At 33.1% G+C, this 23363-nt stretch overlaps 3 protein-coding genes across 3 annotated transcripts; 2 read left to right on the top strand and 1 right to left on the bottom strand.

Moving 5' to 3' along the window:
* Positions 1-9090: 9090 nt before the first annotated feature.
* LOC139872854 (large ribosomal subunit protein eL18y-like) lies at positions 9091-10990 on the top strand. The gene is made up of 5 exons (XM_071860784.1): positions 9091-9152; positions 9257-9346; positions 9444-9572; positions 9914-10096; positions 10730-10990. Exons 1-5 carry the CDS (start codon positions 9150-9152, stop codon positions 10886-10888), a joined length of 564 nt encoding a protein of 187 aa, XP_071716885.1. The 5' UTR covers positions 9091-9149; the 3' UTR covers positions 10889-10990.
* Positions 10991-12003: 1013 nt separating this feature from the next.
* LOC139872802 (epoxide hydrolase 3-like) lies at positions 12004-16065 on the top strand. Its single transcript, XM_071860727.1, has 3 exons — positions 12004-12645; positions 14358-14599; positions 15600-16065. Exons 1-3 carry the CDS (start codon positions 12172-12174, stop codon positions 15844-15846), a joined length of 963 nt encoding a protein of 320 aa, XP_071716828.1. The 5' UTR covers positions 12004-12171; the 3' UTR covers positions 15847-16065.
* Positions 15871-18845, bottom strand: LOC139872801 (probable pectinesterase/pectinesterase inhibitor 41). The gene is made up of 2 exons (XM_071860726.1): positions 17891-18845; positions 15871-16815 (listed from the first exon to the last, which is right to left on the bottom strand). Exons 1-2 carry the CDS (start codon positions 18840-18842, stop codon positions 16127-16129), a joined length of 1641 nt encoding a protein of 546 aa, XP_071716827.1. The 5' UTR covers positions 18843-18845; the 3' UTR covers positions 15871-16126.
* Positions 18846-23363: the final 4518 nt, after the last annotated feature.

Genomic DNA, 23363 nt, shown 5'->3' with positions numbered 1-23363 from the left:
CAGACGGACATGTTAAATAATCCAGGACAAAGGACAATTAACCCATGGGCATAAAACTAAAATCAACACGTCAAACATCATGATTACGGAAGTTTAAATAAGCATAATATATTTTATTTCATTTTTCCTCGTACTTTTATTTATTGTCATTTTAATTATTGTTATTTATTTTATATTGTTAGTTAAATATCGTCATTTACTTTACGCTTCATTTAAAATATAAAATCGACAAACCGGTCATTAAACGGTAAAACCCCCTTTTATATATTATTAATATAATATATTTTGTACGAATATAATTGTTTAAAATATAGTGTGCAATAAGCCCGTTCCCTGTGGAACGAACCGGACTTACTAAAAACTATACTACTTTACGATTAGGTACACTGCCTATAGTGTTGTAGCAAGGTTTAGGTATATCCATTTTGTAAATAAATAATTAAAACTTGTGTAAAAATGTATCGTATTTAATAGTTTTTCCTAGTAAAATATAAACTATTTCGTACCCCCACGCTACGACATCAAGTTTTTGACGCCGCTGCCGGGGAACTTGGCGAAACGCTAGATTTTTAATTTATTTTTGTATAAATATATTTATATATCATTTTAGAAAAACAATATAAAATTTAAAAAAAAAACGAAAATGCAAACTCCACGACTCGCGGAGTTTGCAGGCTTAAAACTCCATGACTCGCGGAGCCACCCTGACAGACGCACCCAGAACCCTAATTTGGCATTTATTACGAGTATAATTTAATTATTATTATTAAAACTTAATTAAGTTTATATTTAATATTAATATTTAGTTTTAGTTTTTAAATTAATTTGTATATATTAAATATTAATTAGTATTATTAAATATATATAAATTAATACTTTTATAAAATAAATAATATAAAAATAATATTTTTATAAAAATTATAATTTTTACAACTTTAATTTTATTTTTATATTTTGTATCTTTTTAATCGTTTAATCATAATATTGTATATTTATTGTTCGTAGCTAGTTTTAAGTTCTAGTATTTTGCCGTAGCTTATTTTTATTTTTAGATTTTTAGGCTTTGCCGTTAAATCCTTTAAGTGCTATTTCTTTAGACTAAGATTTAGGTGCTTTAGAATTTTGCGACGATTTTAAACTTTTAGTGCCTTTTAAGTCACGACTCGCTACTTTCTTATTTTTATTTTTCGACGTTTTTCGACGCGCATTCTTTTTCTTTCTTATTTCTTGACGCTTTAGTTTTTAGGACTTAGAAATTTTCTCTATTTCTTATCTAATATCTCAAACGAAAAGAAAAATTATTTAAGTGGTTAAATTAATGGACGTTGACAATTTTCTGCTTCGTAGTAATAGTTGGATTTGTTAGTGGCTGAGTTGTCAGCTTCCGATTTAAAGGGTTCTGGCTCCCTGCTGCATCTTTTGGCTATTCGAAACGTGGGCAAAAGTAGAAAAGTCTATTAATTGGACAACTTATATAAGTTTTTCTATTTTTATAACTAATAGGATAATTAGTAAATGCACCACATTGTAGCTAAAATTTGGCCATCGCAATAAAATGGAAAATTTTGAAAACAAGGCTATGAAAACTCTTTTTGATATCCAAAATCAATTAAATCAATACTCTCAAACGGGTGTTGATGACAATTCGTTCGGTCAATCTTGGATCACGAATGACGAAACAATAACTGGTTGTGAAATCTGTGGAAATTATCACTCAACATGGGAATGTTATTATTACGTTCCTATAGAAAATTACGCACCCACGGAACCTGAATGGAATGATTATGAAGAATACAATTCAAATTGGGATTATTCCCAAGAATATTTCCAAACTCAACAACCAGTAGACGAGGAAAATTACGTGTCTGAAAATTTATTAGACAATATGAAAATCAAACTCGAAGAACTCAATGCTCAAAATGAACAAATGAGAGAGTTTGTAAACCGGCAAGCTGAAACTCTATCAGACTACACACCTGTTGATCTGAGGAGTATTGTGCAAGAAAATCTCATATCATCGAATTTTGATGATTTCGAGAGCTCCGAAATCACCAATTATCCCGATGATACTTTTTATTCAGTCTTACCAATTTCACAACATATCGACACATTAGCCTCTACCGACGAAATCATCGATCCATCAATGGATAAAGAAGAAGTAAGGGTGACAAATTGGTACTCTTGGGAATACGATAACGTTGAAAATTTTACCCCCGAGGCCAAACCGAACTTCACCATTCCACAACCTTCCAACCCAATATTCTCAATAGACGAGTCATCCACCGGAAATGAACTACGAGCTGTAATAGATAATGACACCTCGAATTTCACCCAATTGGGTAATAGAGGTGAAAACTTTGATCCTGAGAATAAAAGGAAGGAAATATTAGGAATTGTCCACCCTATAGAAATAAGTATGTCGGTGTATATCGATCCATTTGACCAAGAACCAGAAAAGAGACATATCTATTTACTAAAATCTACACTTAAAAAAGAATTAAGTAGTGACAATCTGGTGAGTCTAAACTTTAAACCCATTGATATATTATACACCACCCAAAATGTAAATAACTGGCTCACTACTCTAATTCGTGGAACTCATTCTACCGACTTCACATGTCGTCAGCTAAGTGTGGGGAAGTTTAACCCCACTTAACGTTAAATTCGGGGTTCGGGTTAGTGCATAACTCGTTAATAAAAATGCATGATTAGGGTAAAAGACGCTTTTTCAAATATTAGTAAACAGTTCAGAAAAGCAGCCGTTTTTGAAAAAAAAAGCATGTGTGATAAAACAAGAAGGAATGAACGATGAGGCGCGACATCTATCATTCGACGAGCTTTGTAATTACAAACTGGGTATTTTGAATCACTTTGCTACACTAATCACCCTCATGAATTTATAATTAGAGTCTGATTTCATGCAAATGAGGGCATTGCATGATCTCAAGTGTGGGGAAGGGTTATAAATTCTCTCGGGTTTATACTTGGTTTATTTGCCAAATTTTATGAAAATTTAAAAAATTTTCAACTAAATGAATTTAAAATCATGTTTATATATATTTATGAACGGTGAAAACTAGGTGTTAATACCGAAATTATCGTTACCTCGAAAAGGACATAAATTAAGAAACACCCTAAAACGCTTGAATTCATTTAAAATGGAATAAAGGAGAATAAAAAGGCAAAGAAAGAAACTAAGTGTGGGGAGAATGTACCTAGTTATTCAATTAAAAACTATCTAGCACATGTTTCTGTAAAGTTTATTGCAGATGCTTTTGTTTTGGACTAAATTAACTATTTTACCAGATGAAAGAAAAGAAAAGATGGATCTACACGATGAATCAATTCCATCATTAAAAGGAAGTAAAGTCTTCCGAAAAAGACACGCGCTTCTTGATTTAGGTCAAGAAGTTGTCATCCAGACCAGCTGTAGGTTGACGAAAAATCTAGAAAAGTCATCACTAAAATCAGCAGGAAATCCACGGACCTCAGCATCAAACAGGGTCGCCAAGTGGTCAGACTTATCCTAACCATGAGAGGATCTGTCTTGTAAAATGGGGAGGGCACCGTGCAAATTAGCTTGATAAGACTAATGAATCAGATCCTCAGAAAGGATAATCTCCTTAAAAGATCAAAAATCAGCTTTTAAGACTGATATTACTCAATCCTTGAGATTGACCTTAAAGATTGAGAATTCAAACTCATGGAATTCAATGATATCTAAACTCGAGCTTGAACGAGAAAATATTTTGATCAAAAGTTACAAACCGATTTGTTTTCTGAAAACCTATTTTCAATGCGTTCATTACCATTGAACGTAAAATCCTAGGAATTCACCTGAAATTCATTAGGTCACCTGAACCAAATCGGGTGTCAACCGTAAGAACGGTGGTTGCATAGCATGGTCAAAGACAGGACCTTGTGCCAGACTGAAAAAATTATAGGATGATCTTTACTATTGCTCCTACAAAGAATAGTAATTGCGTCCGACACGTTATAGACCATAATTAAATGCATGTCATTAGACATTGCCTTAACAGTTTCTTGTTCATCGCTTTCCTTTACAACCGGATGGTAGTTTGCCGAAAGGTAATATACGGGACAAGTATACTGGACGTGTTGCTTTCCCAATACAAGGTTAGCAAGTGGGTAACACAAAACCACAAGTGTTGAGCTAAAATTTATAAATCTGAAACCCACACAACCCACAAAAAAAAAATATTTTGCAAACACCGGTGAAGGGTTCTTCCGGAAAACTTATCTAGGGTAAAAGCTAGATTGAATTTTCAAAAGATCAAATATTTTCATAAAGATCCAATTTCCTTAAGGATCTACATTTTCATAGTCATGTGGGATTGTAAACCGCCTTTCAAATGTGCACTTTGCTTTGGAAACCGAAAGTAAATCGGCTATTTGATTGCAAGTGTCGTTGACCTAAACCCGAGGCAACTGTGGATGGCACACCCACCTTTAACCATGGTTCTATCGTTACTATCATTGTTTATACCGCCGTATCAAAATCACTGATGTATAAAGTGTGAGAATAAAAAAGTGATTCGAGTGAAGTGTGATTTTATTTCAAGTTATGTATTGCTTGAGGACAAGCAACGCTCAAGTGTGGGGATATTTGATAAGGCTAAAAAGGAACATATATTTCATAGCAATATCCCTCCTAAATAATAGGTTTTCATATGTAATTGTATTATATTTTCATTGTAATTGTTTAAATAAATAAGTGCGAAGACAAAAGGCGAAAACGAAGATTTGAAGACACAAACGTCCAAAAAGCTCAAATGTACAAGATACAATTCAAAAGGTTCAATTTATTAATGAAAAACGTCTAAAAATGACAAGAGTACAAGTTACAAAATGCAAAGTACAAGATATTAAATTGTACGCAAGGACGTTCGAAAATCCGGAACCGGGACATGAGTCAACTATCAACGCCCGACGCAACGGACCAAAAATTACAAGTCAGCTATGCACAAGAATATAATATAATATATAAATAATTATATTAATTATTTATATTTTATATTTATATATTTATTATGTCGACAAGCTAGGCGCCAAAAGTTTGTGAGCTAGATTTTCAAACTCCACGACTCGCGGAGTTTGAAGGCCAAAAACTCCACGACTCGCGGAGCTGCCAAATTCCAAAATGCCTATAAAAGGTCACGAATTCTGCGAGTAAATATATAATAAATAATAATAATAATACTCTGTAAAAAATAAATAAATAAATATATATATAATATATATAGTATAGGGTAGTTTTATATTAGATTAGTTTGGGTTATGTAAAAGTTATTTTTACGAGTTTTTGAAGTCGAAATTCTGTCCGTGTAACACTACGCGATAAATACTCAATGTAAGTTATGTTCTCCTTTTTAAATTAATGTCTCGTACTTAAGTTATTATTATGCTTATTTGAGCCAAAGTAATCATGATGTTGGACTAAATATTAAAGACGGGGTAATTGGACTTTGTACCATAATTGGGGTTTGGACAAAAGAACGACACTTGTGGAAATTAGACTATGGGCTATTAATGGGCTTTATATTTGTTTAACTAAATGATAGTTTGTTAATTTTAATATAAAGATTTACAATTGGACGTACCTATAAATAACCACATACACTCGATCGGACACGATGGGCGGGATATTTATATGTACGAATAATCGTTCATTTAACCGGATACGGGAATGGATTAATAGTCTATGGAATTATTAAAACAGGGGTGAAATTATGTACAAGGACACTTGGCATAATTGATAACAAAGTATTAAAACCTTGGGTTACACGCAGTCGATAACCTGGTGTAATTATTAAACACAGTATTAAAACCTTGTTACAGTTTAAGTCCCCAATTAGTTGGAATATTTGACTTCGGGTATAAGGATAATTTGACGAGGACACTCACACTTTAAATTTATGACTGATGGACTGTTATGGACAAAAACCAGACGGACATATTAAATAATCCAGGACAAAGGACAATTAACCCATGGGCATAAAACTAAAATCAACACGTCAAACATCATGATTACGGAAGTTTAAATAAGCATAATATATTTTATTTCATTTTTCCTCGTACTTTTATTTATTGTCATTTTAATTATTGTTATTTATTTTATATTGTTAGTTAAATATCGTCATTTACTTTACGCTTCATTTAAAATATAAAATCGACAAACCGGTCATTAAACGGTAAAACCCCCTTTTATATATTATTAATATAATATATTTTGTACGAATATAATTGTTTAAAATATAGTGTGCAATAAGCCCGTTCCCTGTGGAACGAACCGGACTTACTAAAAACTATACTACTTTACGATTAGGTACACTGCCTATAGTGTTGTAGCAAGGTTTAGGTATATCCATTTTGTAAATAAATAATTAAAACTTGTGTAAAAATGTATCGTATTTAATAGTTTTTCCTAGTAAAATATAAACTATTTCGTACCCCCACGCTACGACATCAGTTTTCCTGGTCATCTAATCTCTTTGTCAAATTCTTAATCATATCCGTCAACTCCTTCTTCGTCTCATTATCAAATTTCTTCGGATCATCATATTTCTTCACCGGTACTTTAGCATCGGGGTTCTTGAAATAGTTTGCACTAGCAACCCACCACTCGCACTTAACCTCTGTCTTGGTGGGCCTCAAACGATTGAGAGGTCGTTCTTCGTCCGGGATATCATCATGTCATACACATATTCATACACATATCCATATCCATATACATATACATATACATATACATATACATATACATATACATATACATATACATATACATATACATATACATATACATATACATATACAGTTATAGTTACATATACATATACAGATACATGTACAGTTACATATACAAATACAGATACATATACATATACATATACAGTTACATATACACATACATATAAGTTACATATACATATAGATATACACATACATATAAACATAACACATACATAAATATTTTGGCCCATATTTTGGTATAATTATACTCACCGGGAGTTGCATCAACTCAACGTACTCATTCCAGCCCATGACTTTCTTCTTCCGTTTCCAGTGGATTCCACGAGGTATGCCTTCACTTTTCGGCTTGAAAGCATATGCTTCTATTCGGTGTTTGTATGCCTCCCATATCCACATCTACAAACAAAAACCAAATTTGGTTAAATATGAAACATGTTATTGCTTAAAATTCATAAGTACGGATTACTACCTTAAATGCCCAAGTGAAGCCGCTCAAATGGTATGTCATTATCCCCTTCCGGGTTTGATCTGCTACCCTCTCTTTATAAGGTACTAACACGTGATGCAAACTATTGTAAAGTTTGGTCCATAAGAAAGAACCCCACGGATACTTGTTCATCAACTCAAAGTCCTCTAATAAAAGAAGCATGTCATCGTTTACGCTATCCCGCAACTGTTTCCCAAGGAAGCATAAGTTAATTATCAATGCAATAGCGACAATGACCTTATCCTTGTCAGTTCCTTTCAACTCATCTTTAAAAAAGGCGTCGTGAAACTCCGAAAGATGACGTTGACCACTATGTCGTTTAATAAAAACACGAGATGAAACCGAGTGGTCAAAATCCGACCTCTCTTGACCTATCCAATCTATAAAAGATGTAACTGGACCAAACCACATCCCGGTAACCAAGAAAAACTCACGTCTACCACACATAATGACATGGTCTCGGGTAACTCGAAACCATAGCTCTTCTGGCTCCTCACATATTTCGCGTCCGTTGATTACAAACTTTTTCGGACGGTCAGTCTGATTCATTAATAAGCAATGTATGTATCCCGGATTATTGTCATCACACTTTATATCTAACCAATGACCGAAACACGTCTCTCTGAAAATCTTTGTCTGAGCCGGAGTGAGTTTGTTCTTAATCTCCCTTATAAGAGACATCTTGCTTCGAATGGTGACCTTGGCCTCGAACCAAACCTGTAATCAGACAATGATAATGTCATTATACATAAATGTTAATATACATACACATACATACATGTACATACAATTGAAAAGCAAATACACTATAGTCGACCTTCTTTTTGGTCGACTAAAGTTTTATTCAACTATAGGCGACCCAAAATGGGGTCGACTATAGTGTATGTTTTTGGAAGTCGACCCTTTTAATGGTCGAGTATGCAAGTGATCTTCTGACCTAAGGCATCCCCATAACCATATACATGTATATACACTTTAGCAAAAACAATGGGAGAATTGTATATCTATAGTTACTTATACATATACATATACATATACATATACATTTACATATACATATACAATTACAGATACCTATCATATACTGACATATACACACATACAAATACATCCATACACACATATATATATAAATACAGGGACCCATACATAGATATATATAGATATACATATATACACATATATACACATACAGATAAACTAACATATACATACAACAACGAAATAGGTTTTACCTCAATATCTGTCATCTTTGAAGGGAACTCTTGATTGAATCTAGGGACGAAATAGATACACTGACGATGGAATTAGGGTTTATCTACAAACTATACAAACTATTGAAGTGATCTCTTGATTGAATCTGCAATGAATGAGGGTTGATGAATCAGGTTACGATCTGCAATGTTAGAGTTGAAATTTGAATTTTGTTATCCCAACTCGCTATTTCAGTGTCTTTTTGTATACTCGACCATCATTAAGGTCGCCCGTATTTTTTGGGGTCGAATATAGTAGTCGACCGATATCCAACAAAAGTCGACCTTGCTAGTTATAAACGGTGGTCGACCACATTTAAATTTGGTGTGGTCGACCAGGTATAGAGGTAGTCGACCCAATGGGTGGTCGACTTAACGGTGTAAATAGACAATTTTTTTTCTTTCTAAAAGTGTATTTTGGAATAAAACTTTTTTAAAAAGTGTATTTTGGGGAATTTCCCATGGATCTAATCAACTCGGCCCACATTCAGCAGCTGAGCCCAAATCGTACACGCATAGTCCAGTCTCCCAATATACATCAGCCACTTCTAACCTCTACATACATAACCCTAATTCGATCTTCTTAACTATCTTGACCGCTATTTTTTGTATAGGTACACGTCACCGCTGTCGTAATGGTAACTCAATTCGCCGAACCCTAATTTATCAACTCCATTTTCTACCAATTTCATTAAATTATCATTATTTCAATTCATTTTTATATGTTTGTGATGAACTTTAGGGTATTGATTTAGTTGCTGGTGGAAAAAGCAAGAAGACTAAAAGGAATGCACCACGATCTGATGATATTTACCTCAAACTCCTCGTCAAGGTTGATTTCAAATGTTCTTAATGTGTGTTTAATTTAATTGATACTCCGCGTTAATTTTTGTACCGAATTTAATGTATTTATTAAATAAATGGATCAGCTTTATAGGTTTTTGGTGAGGAGAACTGGAAGTAACTTTAATTCGGTGATATTGAAGAGGCTTTTTATGAGCAAAGTTAACAAACCCCCAATTTCACTATCTCGTTTGATTCGATACATGTCTGGCAAGGTATATATTTGCTTGATTTTTGTATCGCTACTCTATTTGCTGAAATTTTATTCATGATTATTATAGTACTGTTATTTTTTTTTTGTTATGTATTGCTGTTTCATTTTATGTTGAATATGTGTCAAATGCTCACCATTTATTGTTAGCTGCAAAATATGATTTTGATTGTGCTAAAATAACTACTAATTGTTGGACTTTGTCAACTATTATCTGCTTACTGTGATGATGAAAGTTGAAATGTTATTGTGTACACTTGATTGATTGAGGACACTTGTGTAAGGGTACGATAACAATCAAAGTTTATTCATCTGTTATGTGATTGTTACTTTTTGTTTATGTAGGAAGATAAGATTGCTGTGGTTGTCGGGACAGTGACTGATGATGTTAGGGTGTATGAGATTTCTTGTATTAAGGTTACTGCTTTGAGATTCACCGAGACTGCTAGGGCTAGGATTGAGAAGGCCGGTGGAGAATGTTTGACTTTTGACCAGCTTGCTCTACGAGCTCCTCTTGGACAAAACACGGTATGCTATTCATTTATGTTTCATTTCATGTTTAACAACTTTTAATTGAAAATATATATCTTTCTGTATGTACACTTTTCTCTATCCTTATACTCTAGTGTATTGCCAGATATTGATCACACTTGAAACATTTCTGTTCTAATTTACCATAAGTTTCTGTTTCAAAATTTTAATCCATTTTTTCATGAATGGATCAGTTTTATTTATGGTTTAATTATCCCTCAATAGTTAAATGGGCGTATCATACTTGGCTAAAACTGAAATGGGTCAGGTAGGTCACCCAAACAAGTTGGGAGTCTGCCAAAGTGTATTTTTTGTGCTTAGATAGTATGATATATGATATGGATATATTTTAAACAGTTAAATAAAATATTTATTTGGATTTTGTATAGTGTTTAATTTTTAAAAAGTTAGACAGCATAGTCTATGTTAACTTATTCCATTGTACATGAAAATAGATAGATGATAACTGGTTGCAGGCCATCTTTATTTAGTCATTTATAGCAATCCTTGCTACCTATACAGTATCTTCACGACTCCCTTTTTTGTCCTATGTACTTGACCAGCCCATTTTTGCCATCTTTAGTGCTTACATTTTTAATATGAAACTAATGATTTGAATTGTTGGTGCAGGTTCTTCTTAGAGGACCAAAGAATTCACGTGAAGCAGTTAGGCACTTTGGAAAGGCTCCTGGTGTGCCACACAGTCATACTAAGCCATATGTGCGATCAAAGGGAAGAAAATTTGAGATGGCTAGAGGAAGAAGAAATAGCAGAGGCTTCAGAAACTAAGCATGGAGACTTAAGTTGGTGATCAAGTTTTTTAGTCCCGTTGTATGCTGTTTTTTGATTGATGATTGTTCTTGATGATGATAGAGTAAGTTTTGAGTTATAAACTACACTCATATAATTTGATGTTTTGGTTGCTATTTGATATATCTACACTCATCCAGATTTGTTTGAAGTGGATTTAATTTGATGTTTTGGTTGCTATTTGATATATCTACACTCATATATTACTATATACAAAAACAAACTTCATCATCAAGTTAATAGAGTAAAAGAATTCACAATTAGGATACTTTTTTTGAAGAGTCATACAGTACAGTTCAACTGTTAGGTTAACAACAAATGTATTGTAATGCTGATCAATTAACTGTGAAATACAACAAACAAGCTTTAATGAAACATGTATCCACAATATGAAGATGAGTTGCAAAGTGAAATGAACTGCTTATATATTATGTTGGCAGCCCGTGAACCATCCTAAAAATGAACAGAAAAGATCTTCACTTTCAAATCCGCATGATGTTATGTCATAAAGTTTTTTTTCTTTTTCGAAAGATGTTATATATGAAAAACATATGGCCGATGGAAGATAGCACCCCGATTATTCTAGACAATGATGACACATTGAAGTTCGTGTTTGTCAAATGCAATTTTTTGCACTTTTCTACCGATGACGTCCGAGCCCAAGAACCGCACAAACTCAACAAAAGATGTTAAAAAGATTAGCTGAGTCGTGTATGGAGAAGTTAATTTTCATGACGTTCTAGCTTATTAACAATCCAATACGGAGTATTAGTTTTGTTTAAGCTTGGTTTGATGTATTTGTCCTTTGTTTCGGTTAGAGATTTTTTTCGGTCCTGTTGGCTTACTGTTGTTTTGTTTGTTTCGATTAGAGTAGGTCTCGTTGTGCTTGTTGTTGTTTTGCTCAGCTTGGCTCGCTTTAGATATCATGTTGGTCAGTTAGGTTTTGTTAGGTTGATATCTGTTGTGAGGCTAGCGGATTTTTCTTGTATTCTGTTAGGTTCTTTCATATCGGTTGGTTGATGAAAGGCCTTAGTAATATGTAGTAGTATTAGTTTTCGCTTTTTTTTTCTTTAAAAAAAGAAATAAAAAAACTAATCAATGCAAAGTTCCTATCAGTAATAGGCTGTGGGGAAGAATTGAAAGTGCAACTATTTCAGTCAACTACTGATGTTGAGATACACAAGTCTCCAGTAACCACCTATATGTTCATCATCGTCATCAAAACCTAACAAACACCGCCGTTAAAAAACCTAACTAACACCATGGAAACCATACAACACAGTACCATTAAAGTTAACGGAATAAACCTCCATTACGCACACATCACTCCAACCACCACATCTCGTCCAATCCTCTTCATCCACGGTTTCCCTGAACTCTGGTACACGTGGCGTCACCAGATGCTCCATCTCTCCTCATTAGGTTACCGTACAATCGCACCCGATCTTCGCGGTTACGGTGACACAGACGCACCTGTTTCACCATCTGAATACACCGTGTTTCACATAGTTGGTGATTTAATTGGTTTAATTGATGAGTTAGGGTTAGATAAAGTGTTTGTTGTTGGACATGATTGGGGAGCTATAATCGCTTGGTGGCTTTGTTTATTGAGGCCTGATAGGGTTACAGCACTGGTTAATATGAGTGTTGTGTTTAGCCCTAGAAATCCTGTTAGAAAACCAATTGAATCTATGCGTGAGATGTTTGGTAGTGATTATTATATTTGCAGGTTTCAGGTAAATTCTTATTTAGTAGCAATCTCAAATCTGTATGTAGTTATGATACCGTTTCTAATTTTACTTAAATTCTTCTAAAAATGTAAAGTTTTCATATAATGCTTATGATCTCAACTACTGATATTTTTTATAAACAAGAGAAAAAAAAAAATGGAAGTATATATACATATGCATATAGTAGTAGTAATAAATAAAATTTAATTTTGATACATTTTCAGATGCTTGACACTTGTGGTCAGTTTTGTAAACGCGAAACCCTTACGACGCCCGTTACGACGTTTTGGTGACTAGCCCGTCTCGACCTCGTCCCGTCTTTTAATAAGTCGGTCAATGGACAAAAGTCGGGTCAAAAAAGTTCACGTCAACGCCCGTCAAAAGTCAAAAATTCGGTTAAAATTGGTCAAAAATCGGTCAAATCGATCAAAATTGACGGAGTTTAGTGTTACTTTTTTTTTGTATTATATTAATGATAATAGCGATTATAGGTACAAATTGGTGAACGAAGGTTTTTTTTGACTTTAAAATGTGTATATACAACAATACCCAATCCCACGAGTGTAGGGTATGGGGAGGTGGAGTGTAGACAATCATTCCTCGAACCCTAGATTAGTGTAGACAATCATTTTTGTATTATATACACAACAAAAATGTGTATATACATTTAAATAAATCTATAAGTCAACGTCAGTCAATGACCGTCTCAACCCCCGTCTCGACGTTTTAAGATCTCGACGCGTCTCACGTCTCTCACGTCTTTTTCAACCTTGCTTATGGTTATGCTTAAAAAGTTGCATCAATCATCTATATTTGACACTTGTGGTTAGCCCCTTAGGATTAGGAATCATGTTGTGTTTGATTCTAGATGTAACTGAATATTTACAAAAATCGCGTAGAAGGTGTTGTTCTTATAACCAGATTTCAGGTAATAAAATACTAAACCTGTTTTTTTTGTACATAAAACATTTTTGGAGTTGCTGAGCAAGTAACAGTTAACGGCATAACGTGAAATCATGGATTGTTGCGAAAGTATTTCCTATAAATAGTATATCTCAAAATTTAGTATCGTCAGTTGGGAAAAAAATATGTCAAGGATCTTAAATAGATGCTGGATATGTGCATGGTATCTTTTTGTTTGTTTCCCAGTAACAATTTTTTTTACTTAATTTGTTGTATATATGGTTAATAATTTGAAATCAAATACAGTTGTGAGATGTTACTACTCCTTCATTTATTACTGAATTCTATTTTTGTGTTGTTTCCCCTCCTTGTTTTCGGGTTGTGCTCTTAATAAATTATGCCATTTTAAAAAAGGGATGCTGAATTTTGTGATCTTATTACATATGTAGTGAGAGTTTTAGGAAAGAATACTCAGTTTGGAATAAATGTAATTTGGGCAAATCTTTTTAATTGTAAAAAAAGACATTGCTTTTTCTGTATTTTTTCAAATATGTCTTGATAGATAAAAAAGGTATATTGATTTGTAATTGCATTTATTATGATGATTGTGATCTCAAATTATTGAACTTCCCTGATATCTGTTTCTTGTCACCTCTTTGTTGTCATTATATGGTTTGTTACTTTTAATTTTTTCCATCATATCTCTTTGTGCATCTCTAGCATTAAATTGTCTTCTTATTTGTTTAATTACTGTATACATTGTTATTTTGAAGTGTCTTTCACTAGGTTAACTTAATTTTTAACCGTTTACGTAGCCACCTGGAGAAGTAGAAGCCGAGTTTGCTCGTGTGGATACTGCACTCATTATTAAAAAGTTTCTCACGACTCGTAAACCTGGCCTGCTTTGTGTGCCTAAAGAAGTTGGATTTGGGGGTAACCCTGATACTCAGATCACACTTCCATCTTGGTTAACAGAAAACGATGTAAATTATTATGCCGACAAATTCAGACGCACAGGATTCACAGGTGGATTGAATTACTATCGAGCTTTAGACTTGTAAGTTCCGTTTTTAAGTCTTTTTATGTTCATGAATTTTGTGGTTGATAGTAGCACTTATAAGTGGCAATTTTGACAATATGGGTTGAGTATCTATTCGTTCAAATCCAAATGGTTCAAACAGGTTGAAAATTGTCCAAATCTCATCTTTAATGCAGACCGTCTCGTAAATTGTGATATTCAAAGATTCAAATTGTTGTAAAAAGATTGTTTTTGTTGCCAAATTCAATAACAAAATATAAACTTGAGAAAAAAAAAAATGTTAGCAATTCAAGCCAACCACCCTGTGCTGCCTGACCATACAAAAAATGACCCATTTCAACATAATAAGTCTCCTGTTTTGAACCATGACCTGACCTGCCCTTTTGCAACTTCTGGACTACAACTCAATGTAAAGAACAAGAGCTCTTGATTCACCATACATTAGCATTATGCCTGGCAATTCAGACCCATACTCTCAAATTTGGATCTTGGGTCAAGCTTTCGGGTTAATTGGGTCTTGAGAAAAATCAGGCCCGACATGCAAACCAAAATTTAAAAAAAGTTCCAATGGGTTTCTCTCAGACCTATTGGGTCCTATACAAATTATAAAGAAACGGGTCTAATGGGTATCAAATTCTAAAGCTCAATAAATAGAGACAGGTCTAATGGGTCTTGTGAATAGGTCAAATGGGTCAACCATAACATGTTTCATCGGTCTACATTTATGAAAGCACTCATGGTTATATAATTTATTATGCATATTAATTAATATCTTCTTATATATAAAATAAATATAAATAATAAATAATAATAACTAAAATAATATAACAGATGTAAAAAATCAAATGTAAAAGTATATGATCCGTTTTACCCATTTGACCCATTGCCTGTTTGACCCATGACCCATTTTAACCCAAACTTGTTTTGACCCGTTACCCAAACCGACCCAACCTGACCCGTTTCCCTGATTTACCATACATTTAACCTAATTGATTTTTTTGGTGTGCAAAAATTGCAGAAACTGGGAACTAACTGCCCCATGGACGGGTGCACAAATAAAGGTGCCAGTTAAGTTTATTGTAGGAGACCTCGACCTGACCTACAATACCCCTGGAGTGAAGGACTATATACACAAAGGCGGATTCAATAAATATGTTCCTTTCTTGCAAGAACTTGTGATAATGGAGGGCGTTGCTCATTTTATTAACCAAGAAAAGCCTCAAGAAGTTAGTGACCATATCTACGATTTCATCAAAAGGTTCTAGTTTTCTCTCCTCGCACACGCGATCTTTTACCCGTCTAGTCAAGACCTATCATGCTGAATAATCAGTCTCCGTTACATACTTACGTGTCTTGTAATATATTCTAGACTCTTGTTTTTAGTGGACATTTATTTTGGAACGGAAGAATATTGACACAACGATATGAAAAATAGTATTCCTTATTATAATCCTTAAAAACAATAGGGTAGTATTGTAACAAAATATATTGCTTTTAAATTACCAATTCTATACATGATTAGTACATTAATCACCAACCATATAATCATAACCCACTATCATACGGCACTCCGGTCTGAGGCAAAAACGCATCGCCCGAAATAAAATTCGACACGGTAAAGTTAACCGCATCAGTTGCATTAATAACATGAAACGCAGGCCAAGTAACTCTCTGACTAGTATCCGACCCCGGCCCCGTGTTATTAAACTCTGCATAATAAGAAGTATTCAACGCAAAATCACCCGACCAAATCGACCACCCTGCAGGGTTAATCAACGAATCCATAAACGATTCCATATAAACTACACGACTATACTGCTTCCACGGCCGCCCCAAATACGTGTTTACCGTCCTGTTACTGCCCGCCAAGTCATCAGCTGCCCGAATATTACATGTCTGTATCGAAGTCCCTGTGTTTTGACCCGGGTCAGTACGACCTTGTGCTGTAATAGCGTTGAACTGGCCAGATAAAGGTAATCTAGGATATAGGTTGCAGTTTTGGAACACGGCGGCTGCGTTACCGAATATGAAATCTACTGTACCGTAAATATCACATTCGCGGTAGAATTGGCGGAGTGAGTGTGCGTATAATGTGTCTTGGTATGCTTCGAAACTGCAGCTGTAGAATGTCGATAAATCGGCCCCGTTTCGGAGGGCTACTGCTTGTTGTTTTATGGCTCCTGCTGTGTTTCGGATTGTTATGTTGACTGCCACAAAGTTACTAGCTACCACAACTGCAAATATTTAAAATGTCAGTATAAAAATTGATAAGTTTAGTTTTATACATTTTGCACCCTTTAGCTTTTTATTTAGATAAAACGAGAAGGTCGAATGTTAGCCAATGTGATAGTAACATGATATGACACAGCTTAGAATGTTTAAGAGTAAAAAAAAAAGTAATATGGGTGACATTTTTTGTGGGAAAAATAAGGTAAAAAAAATCGAGAGAGCGTTGTTGTGCGCGCCTTTAGGAAAAGTTGTAGGGAAGTAAGGGGGATGGGAAAAAAAAAATACTGTAGCATAGCAGTATCCCTTGTGGGTACAACTGTTTATGCGAAACGTACAAGTAGTTAAAGCATAATAATGGTACTATTCACTTACTATTTGGACACTTTGTCAATCAGTATATAGTATTAGTATTAATAATAATATTAATTAATATTAATTAATATTAATTAATATTAATAATAATATTAATTAACCCACCAATGAAACCTAACTGTAGGGGTTCATCGGTTCGGTGTATTCAATGTTGAATAATTTTATACCGAAATTGTAAACTGAACTGAAAACCGAATTCAAAAGATTCGAAACCGAACTGAAATCATACCCGAAAATCAAATTCAAATTAGGTTATGTTTCGCTAAAAACAAAAAATCAAAAAAATCATAATTTTAGCAAAATGAGAATAAAAAATGAATTTTCAGATTATGGTATACATATTAATAAATAAATATATTATTAGTTGAATGAGGTTTTAAATCTGGTTTAACATAATTCAAAAAAGTAAAACCAAAAATGGAACCAAAAACCGAATTGAAATTTAAAAACTGAATCAAAAATTAATTCAATTTGGTAATTTTGTTTTCATTCAGTTTGATTTTCAGATTAAACGGTTAAAAAAAAAAAAAAAAAAAAAAAAAAAACTACCTAACAGCTTGCAATCTATCTTACGTGTTAGCCTGTTAGCAACATATAGGTGTAATTTGGAGTAAAATATAAATGTCAAGTTGATTACACTTTTAAAGTTATTTACCTAATTAATGGATTAAATGAAAATTAGTAAAATCTAATTAATAAACTACTTACTGAATGTTGCAGAATTGAACGTGGTAGATCCATCAGCAACGCTATTATTTCCAGTAATTATTGTTTTATTAATACCATCTCCAATCATCATCAAATACTTCTTTTTAGAAGGAATATTAACATACTCTTCATAAACACCTGAAGTCACATAAATTACAAAATAACCAGCTGAAGAAGCCGAGTTATTCGGTGCAAAATTAACTGCGTCGCTGATAGTAGTAAAGTTCCCGGTACCATCTTTATTTACCACAACAATGTTACTAACCACAACTTGGTTTCCAGCCGTTTGAAGAAGCTTTCTCCGGCCTACATTCTCCAAAATCGCTTGCGATTTTCGAGACATTTTAAACCCATGGTTAAAATGTGATGAATTGAGTTTGCTGGTCCTGTTACTACTACCCCATCCTTTGTTAAAAAGGGCTAATGAAATACTATACAATTTAGTATCGTTTTTCATAGGTGTTATAACGTCGTTTTTGGAGCTCCATGTGGCTGCATTTGATTGTATGCCATCAATGCATGTATCGGTATTGGTTAATATGGCGCTCATGATTGTTTGTGCGTATTCGGATAATGTATTTGAAAGAGTGCTTTGTGTGGTGTTGATTGTTTGGTAAGTGGTTGATAGGAACTCAATGTTTAGCCTAGCTAAGTATTGGCAATCTTTAAGTGCACTAATTGCACCGGCGGTTAGATCAGAGGAGCTAAAAAGGTATTTATCGATCAATTTGGCGAACTTAGTGGCAGACGAGATAGATTTTTGGATGGAGAGGCGGCCATAATCGTGGACATTGGCGGTTGAGTTGTTGATAGGAAGAGATGTTTGGCAATACGTCGGGTAAGGGGTGTCTTGGCAGATAGTGGTGGCGGAAGAGGGCGGTGGAGGGGCGGCATTGATGGTGGAAGTGAAAACGAGGAGAATTAGAATGGGGAAGATGGTGGTGAAAGCCATTGACAGAAAGTTAAGATGATAGTGGTGAAGTAAATGGGAAGGGTGCGAAGGGTTTATATATACAAAGGATGATGTTAAATCCTTTTAATTATTTCATAAATAATAAATTCAACGTTACTGTTCATTATTATTTATTTATATGTACATTACAAGTACTTAATTACGTTTATCTAATAAATTGGTGAAATGTCACCAGTCAACACGCGTATAAAATTGTATATGATGTTATGAAGTCAACGTTTCTATGGTAAGGTCAATATTTTTGACGGTGCAAGGATAACACCGTTAGTCTAAATCCGAATAAATTTGAGTTAATGGTGGATTACGAATTCTCTAAGTTTCTGAGTGGGTGGCAACCAGGTTTTGGTTATCTAGCTTTCATATAAGCTGACAAATCTATTTATTATATAAAATTTTCTAAACTTATGTCTATACTTAATATTAAATCTCAAACTTGATAATGTAAACTTAAACAAATCAACCTCACTCTTAAATTGTAATTATACACAAGAAAACTTGTAACCACCTTTTGATGATGCCATTAAAAAATTAATTAAAATTAATAATATTGCATATAATTAATAAATGAAAAAATTACACGCCATTCTTAATTGCATAGAATTAATAAAGAGCTAATTAATTACCATTATTCATAAGAACATCTTTTACAATTTTTAAATTTTTACATATTCAAAATTCAACATCAAACTTATATGAAACATTTAGAGGTCTCTACAATAAACAATCATCTTTGTTATCCATTGCAAAAAAAGCCAGTAATGAGTATTATGGTATCTTCCACCATCATTTTTTCTTTGAATATCTTCGATCAAATTAAAACTATATCACACGATATTCTACTTTTTGATTATATGAAATTATTGATGTTGTATACAATGTTAATTAATTGAATGTCATAATTTTGTTTTACCATTCATTGTGTTGACATAATTCACTGAATTAAATGTCATATTGAATGTTGAATGTCAAAATTTAATGTCGTAATCTTTTTGTACAATTTATCCACCACTTAACCTTCATAATCTATGCTCGCATACATGATTTATAAATTTCAGTCGATTATTCAATGAACAATACATACATGAGTTTTCTTCTTATTAATCTAACGATTTAAATGAAATGTCCCGTTCTTATTGATTAAAAACGTTCCATATTAATTGATTTCGTTGCGAGGTTTTGACCTCTATATGAGACGTTTTTCAAAGACTGCATTCATTTTTAAAACAAACCATAACCTTTATTTCATCAATAAAGGTTTAAAAAGCTTTACGTAGATTATCAAATAATGATAATCTAAAATATCCTGTTTACACACGACCATTACATAATGGTTTACAATACAAATATGTTACAACATAATAAGTTTCTTGAATGCAGTTTTTACACAATATCATACAAGCATGGACTCCAAATCTCGTCCTTATTTAAGTATGCGACAGCGGAAATTCTTAATAATCACCTGAGAATAAACATGCTTAAAACGTCAACAAAAATGTTGGTGAGTTATAGGTTTAACCTATATATATCAAATCATAATAATAGACCACAAGATTTCATATTTCAATACACATCCCATACATAGAGATAAAAGTCATTCATATGGTGAACACCTGGTAACCGACATTAACAAGATGCATATATAAGAATATCCCCATCATTCCGGGACACCCTTCGGATATGATATAAATTTCGAAGTACTAAAGCATCCGGTACTTTGGATGGGGTTTGTTAGGCCCAATAGATCTATCTTTAGGATTCGCGTCAATTAAGGTGTCTGTTCCCTAATTCTTAGATTACCAGACTTAATAAAAAGGGGCATATTCGATTTTGATAATTCAACCATAGAATGTAGTTTCACGTACTTGTGTCTATTTTGTAAATCATTTATAAAACCTGCATGTATTCTCATCCCAAAAATATTAGATTTTAAAAGTGGGACTATAACTCACTTTCACAGATTTTTACTTCGTCGGGAAGTAAGACTTGGCCACTGGTTGATTCACGAACCTATAACAATATATACATATATATCAAAGTATGTTCAAAATATATTTACAACACTTTTAATATATTTTGATGTTTTAAGTTTATTAAGTCAGCTGTCCTCGTTAGTAACCTACAACTAGTTGTCCACAGTTAGATGTACAGAAATAAATCGATAAATATTATCTTGAATCAATCCACGACCCAGTGTATACGTATCTCAGTATTGATCACAACTCAAACTATATATATTTTGGAATCAACCTCAACCCTGTATAGCTAACTCCAACATTCACATATAGAGTGTCTATGGTTGTTCCGAAATATATATAGATGTGTCGACATGATAGGTCGAAACATTGTATACGTGTCTATGGTATCTCAAGATTACATAATATACAATACAAGTTGATTAAGTTATGGTTGGAATAGATTTGTTACCAATTTTCACGTAGCAAAAATGAGAAAAATTATCCAATCTTGTTTTACCCATAACTTCTTCATTTTAAATCCGTTTTGAGTGAATCAAATTGCTATGGTTTCATATTGAACTCTATTTTATGAATCTAAACAGAAAAAGTATAGGTTTATAGTCGGAAAAATAAGTTACAAGTCGTTTTTGTAAAGGTAGTCATTTCAGTCGAAAGAACGACGTCTAGATGACCATTTTAGAAAACATACTTCCACTTTGAGTTTAACCATAATTTTTGGATATAGTTTCATGTTCATAATAAAAATCATTTTCTCAGAATAACAACTTTTAAATCAAAGTTTATCATAGTTTTTAATTAACTAACCCAAAACAGCCCGTGGTGTTACTACGACGGCGTAAATCCAGTTTTACGGTGTTTTTCGTGTTTCCAGGTTTTAAATCATTAAGTTAGCATATCATATAGATATAGAACATGTGTTTAGTTGATTTTAAAAGTCAAGTTAGAAGGATTAACTTTTATTTGCGAACAAGTTTAGAATTAACTAAACTATGTTCTAGTGATTACAAGTTTAAACCTTCGAATAAGATAGCTTTATATGTATGAATCGAATGATGTTATGAACATCATTACTACCTTAAGTTCCTTGGATAAACCTACTGGAAAAGATAAAAGTGGATCTAGCTTCAATGGATCCTTGGATGGCTCGAAGTTCTTGAAGCAGAATCATGACACGAAAACAAGTTCAAGTAAGATCATCACTTGAAATAAGATTGTTATAGTTATAGAAATTGAACCAAAGTTTCAATATGATTATTACCTTGTATTAGAATGATAACCTACTGTAAGAAACAAAGATTTCTTGAGGTTGGATGATCACCTTATAAGATTGGAAGTGAGCTAGCAAACTTGAAAGTATTCTTGATTTTATGAAACTAGAACTTTTGGAATTTATGAAGAACACTTAGAACTTGAAGATAGAACTTGAGAGAGATCAATTAGATGAATAAAATTGAAGAATGAAAGTGTTTGTAGGTGTTTTTGGTCGTTGGTGTATGGATTAGATATAAAGGATATGTAATTTTGTTTTCATGTAAATAAGTCATGAATGATTACTCATATTTTTGTAATTTTATGAGATATTTCATGCTAGTTGCCAAATGATGATTCCCACATGTGTTAGGTGACTCACATGGGCTGCTAAGAGCTGATAATTAGAGTGTATATACCAATAGTACATACATCTAAAAGCTGTGTATTGTACGAGTACGAATACGGATGCATACGAGTAGAATTGTTGATGAAACTGAACGAGGATGTAATTGTAAGTATTTTTGTTAAGTAGAAGTATTTTGATAAGTGTCTTGAAGTCTTTCAAAAGTGTATAAATACATATTAAAACACTACATGTATATACATTTTAACTGAGTCGTTAAGTCATCGTTAGTCGTTACATGTAAATGTTGTTTTGAAACCTTTAGGTTAACGATATTGTTAAATGTTGTTAACCCAATGTTTATAATATCAAATGAGATTTTAAATTATTATATTATCATGATATTATGATGTACGAATATCTCTTAATATGATATATATATATACATTAAATGTCGTTACAACGATAATCGTTACATATATGTCTCGTTTCGAAATCATTAAGTTAGTAGTCTTATTTTTACATATGTAGTTCATTGTTAATATACTTAATGATATGTTTACTTATCATAGTATCATGTTAACTATATATATATCTATATATATGTCATCATATAGTTTTTACAAGTTTTAACGTTCGTGAATCACCGGTCAACTTGGGTGGTCAATTGTCTATATGAAACATATTTCAATTAATCAAGTCTTAACAAGTTTGATTGCTTAACATGTTGGAAACATTTAATCATGTAAATATCAATCTCAATTAATATATATAAACATGGAAAAGTTCGGGTCACTACAGTACCTACCCGTTAAATAAATTTCGTCCCGAAATTTTAAGCTGTTGAAGGTGTTGACGAATCTTCTGGAAATAGATGCGGGTATTTCTTCTTTATCTGATCTTCACGCTCCCAGGTGAACTCGGGTCCTC

The sequence above is a fragment of the Rutidosis leptorrhynchoides genome, chromosome 10 (genome assembly GCF_046630445.1).
Source record: "Rutidosis leptorrhynchoides isolate AG116_Rl617_1_P2 chromosome 10, CSIRO_AGI_Rlap_v1, whole genome shotgun sequence".
Lineage (NCBI taxonomy): Eukaryota > Viridiplantae > Streptophyta > Magnoliopsida > Asterales > Asteraceae > Rutidosis > Rutidosis leptorrhynchoides.
Note: the sequence above shows the minus strand (reverse complement) of the source record. Positions and strands in the feature narration are given on the sequence as shown.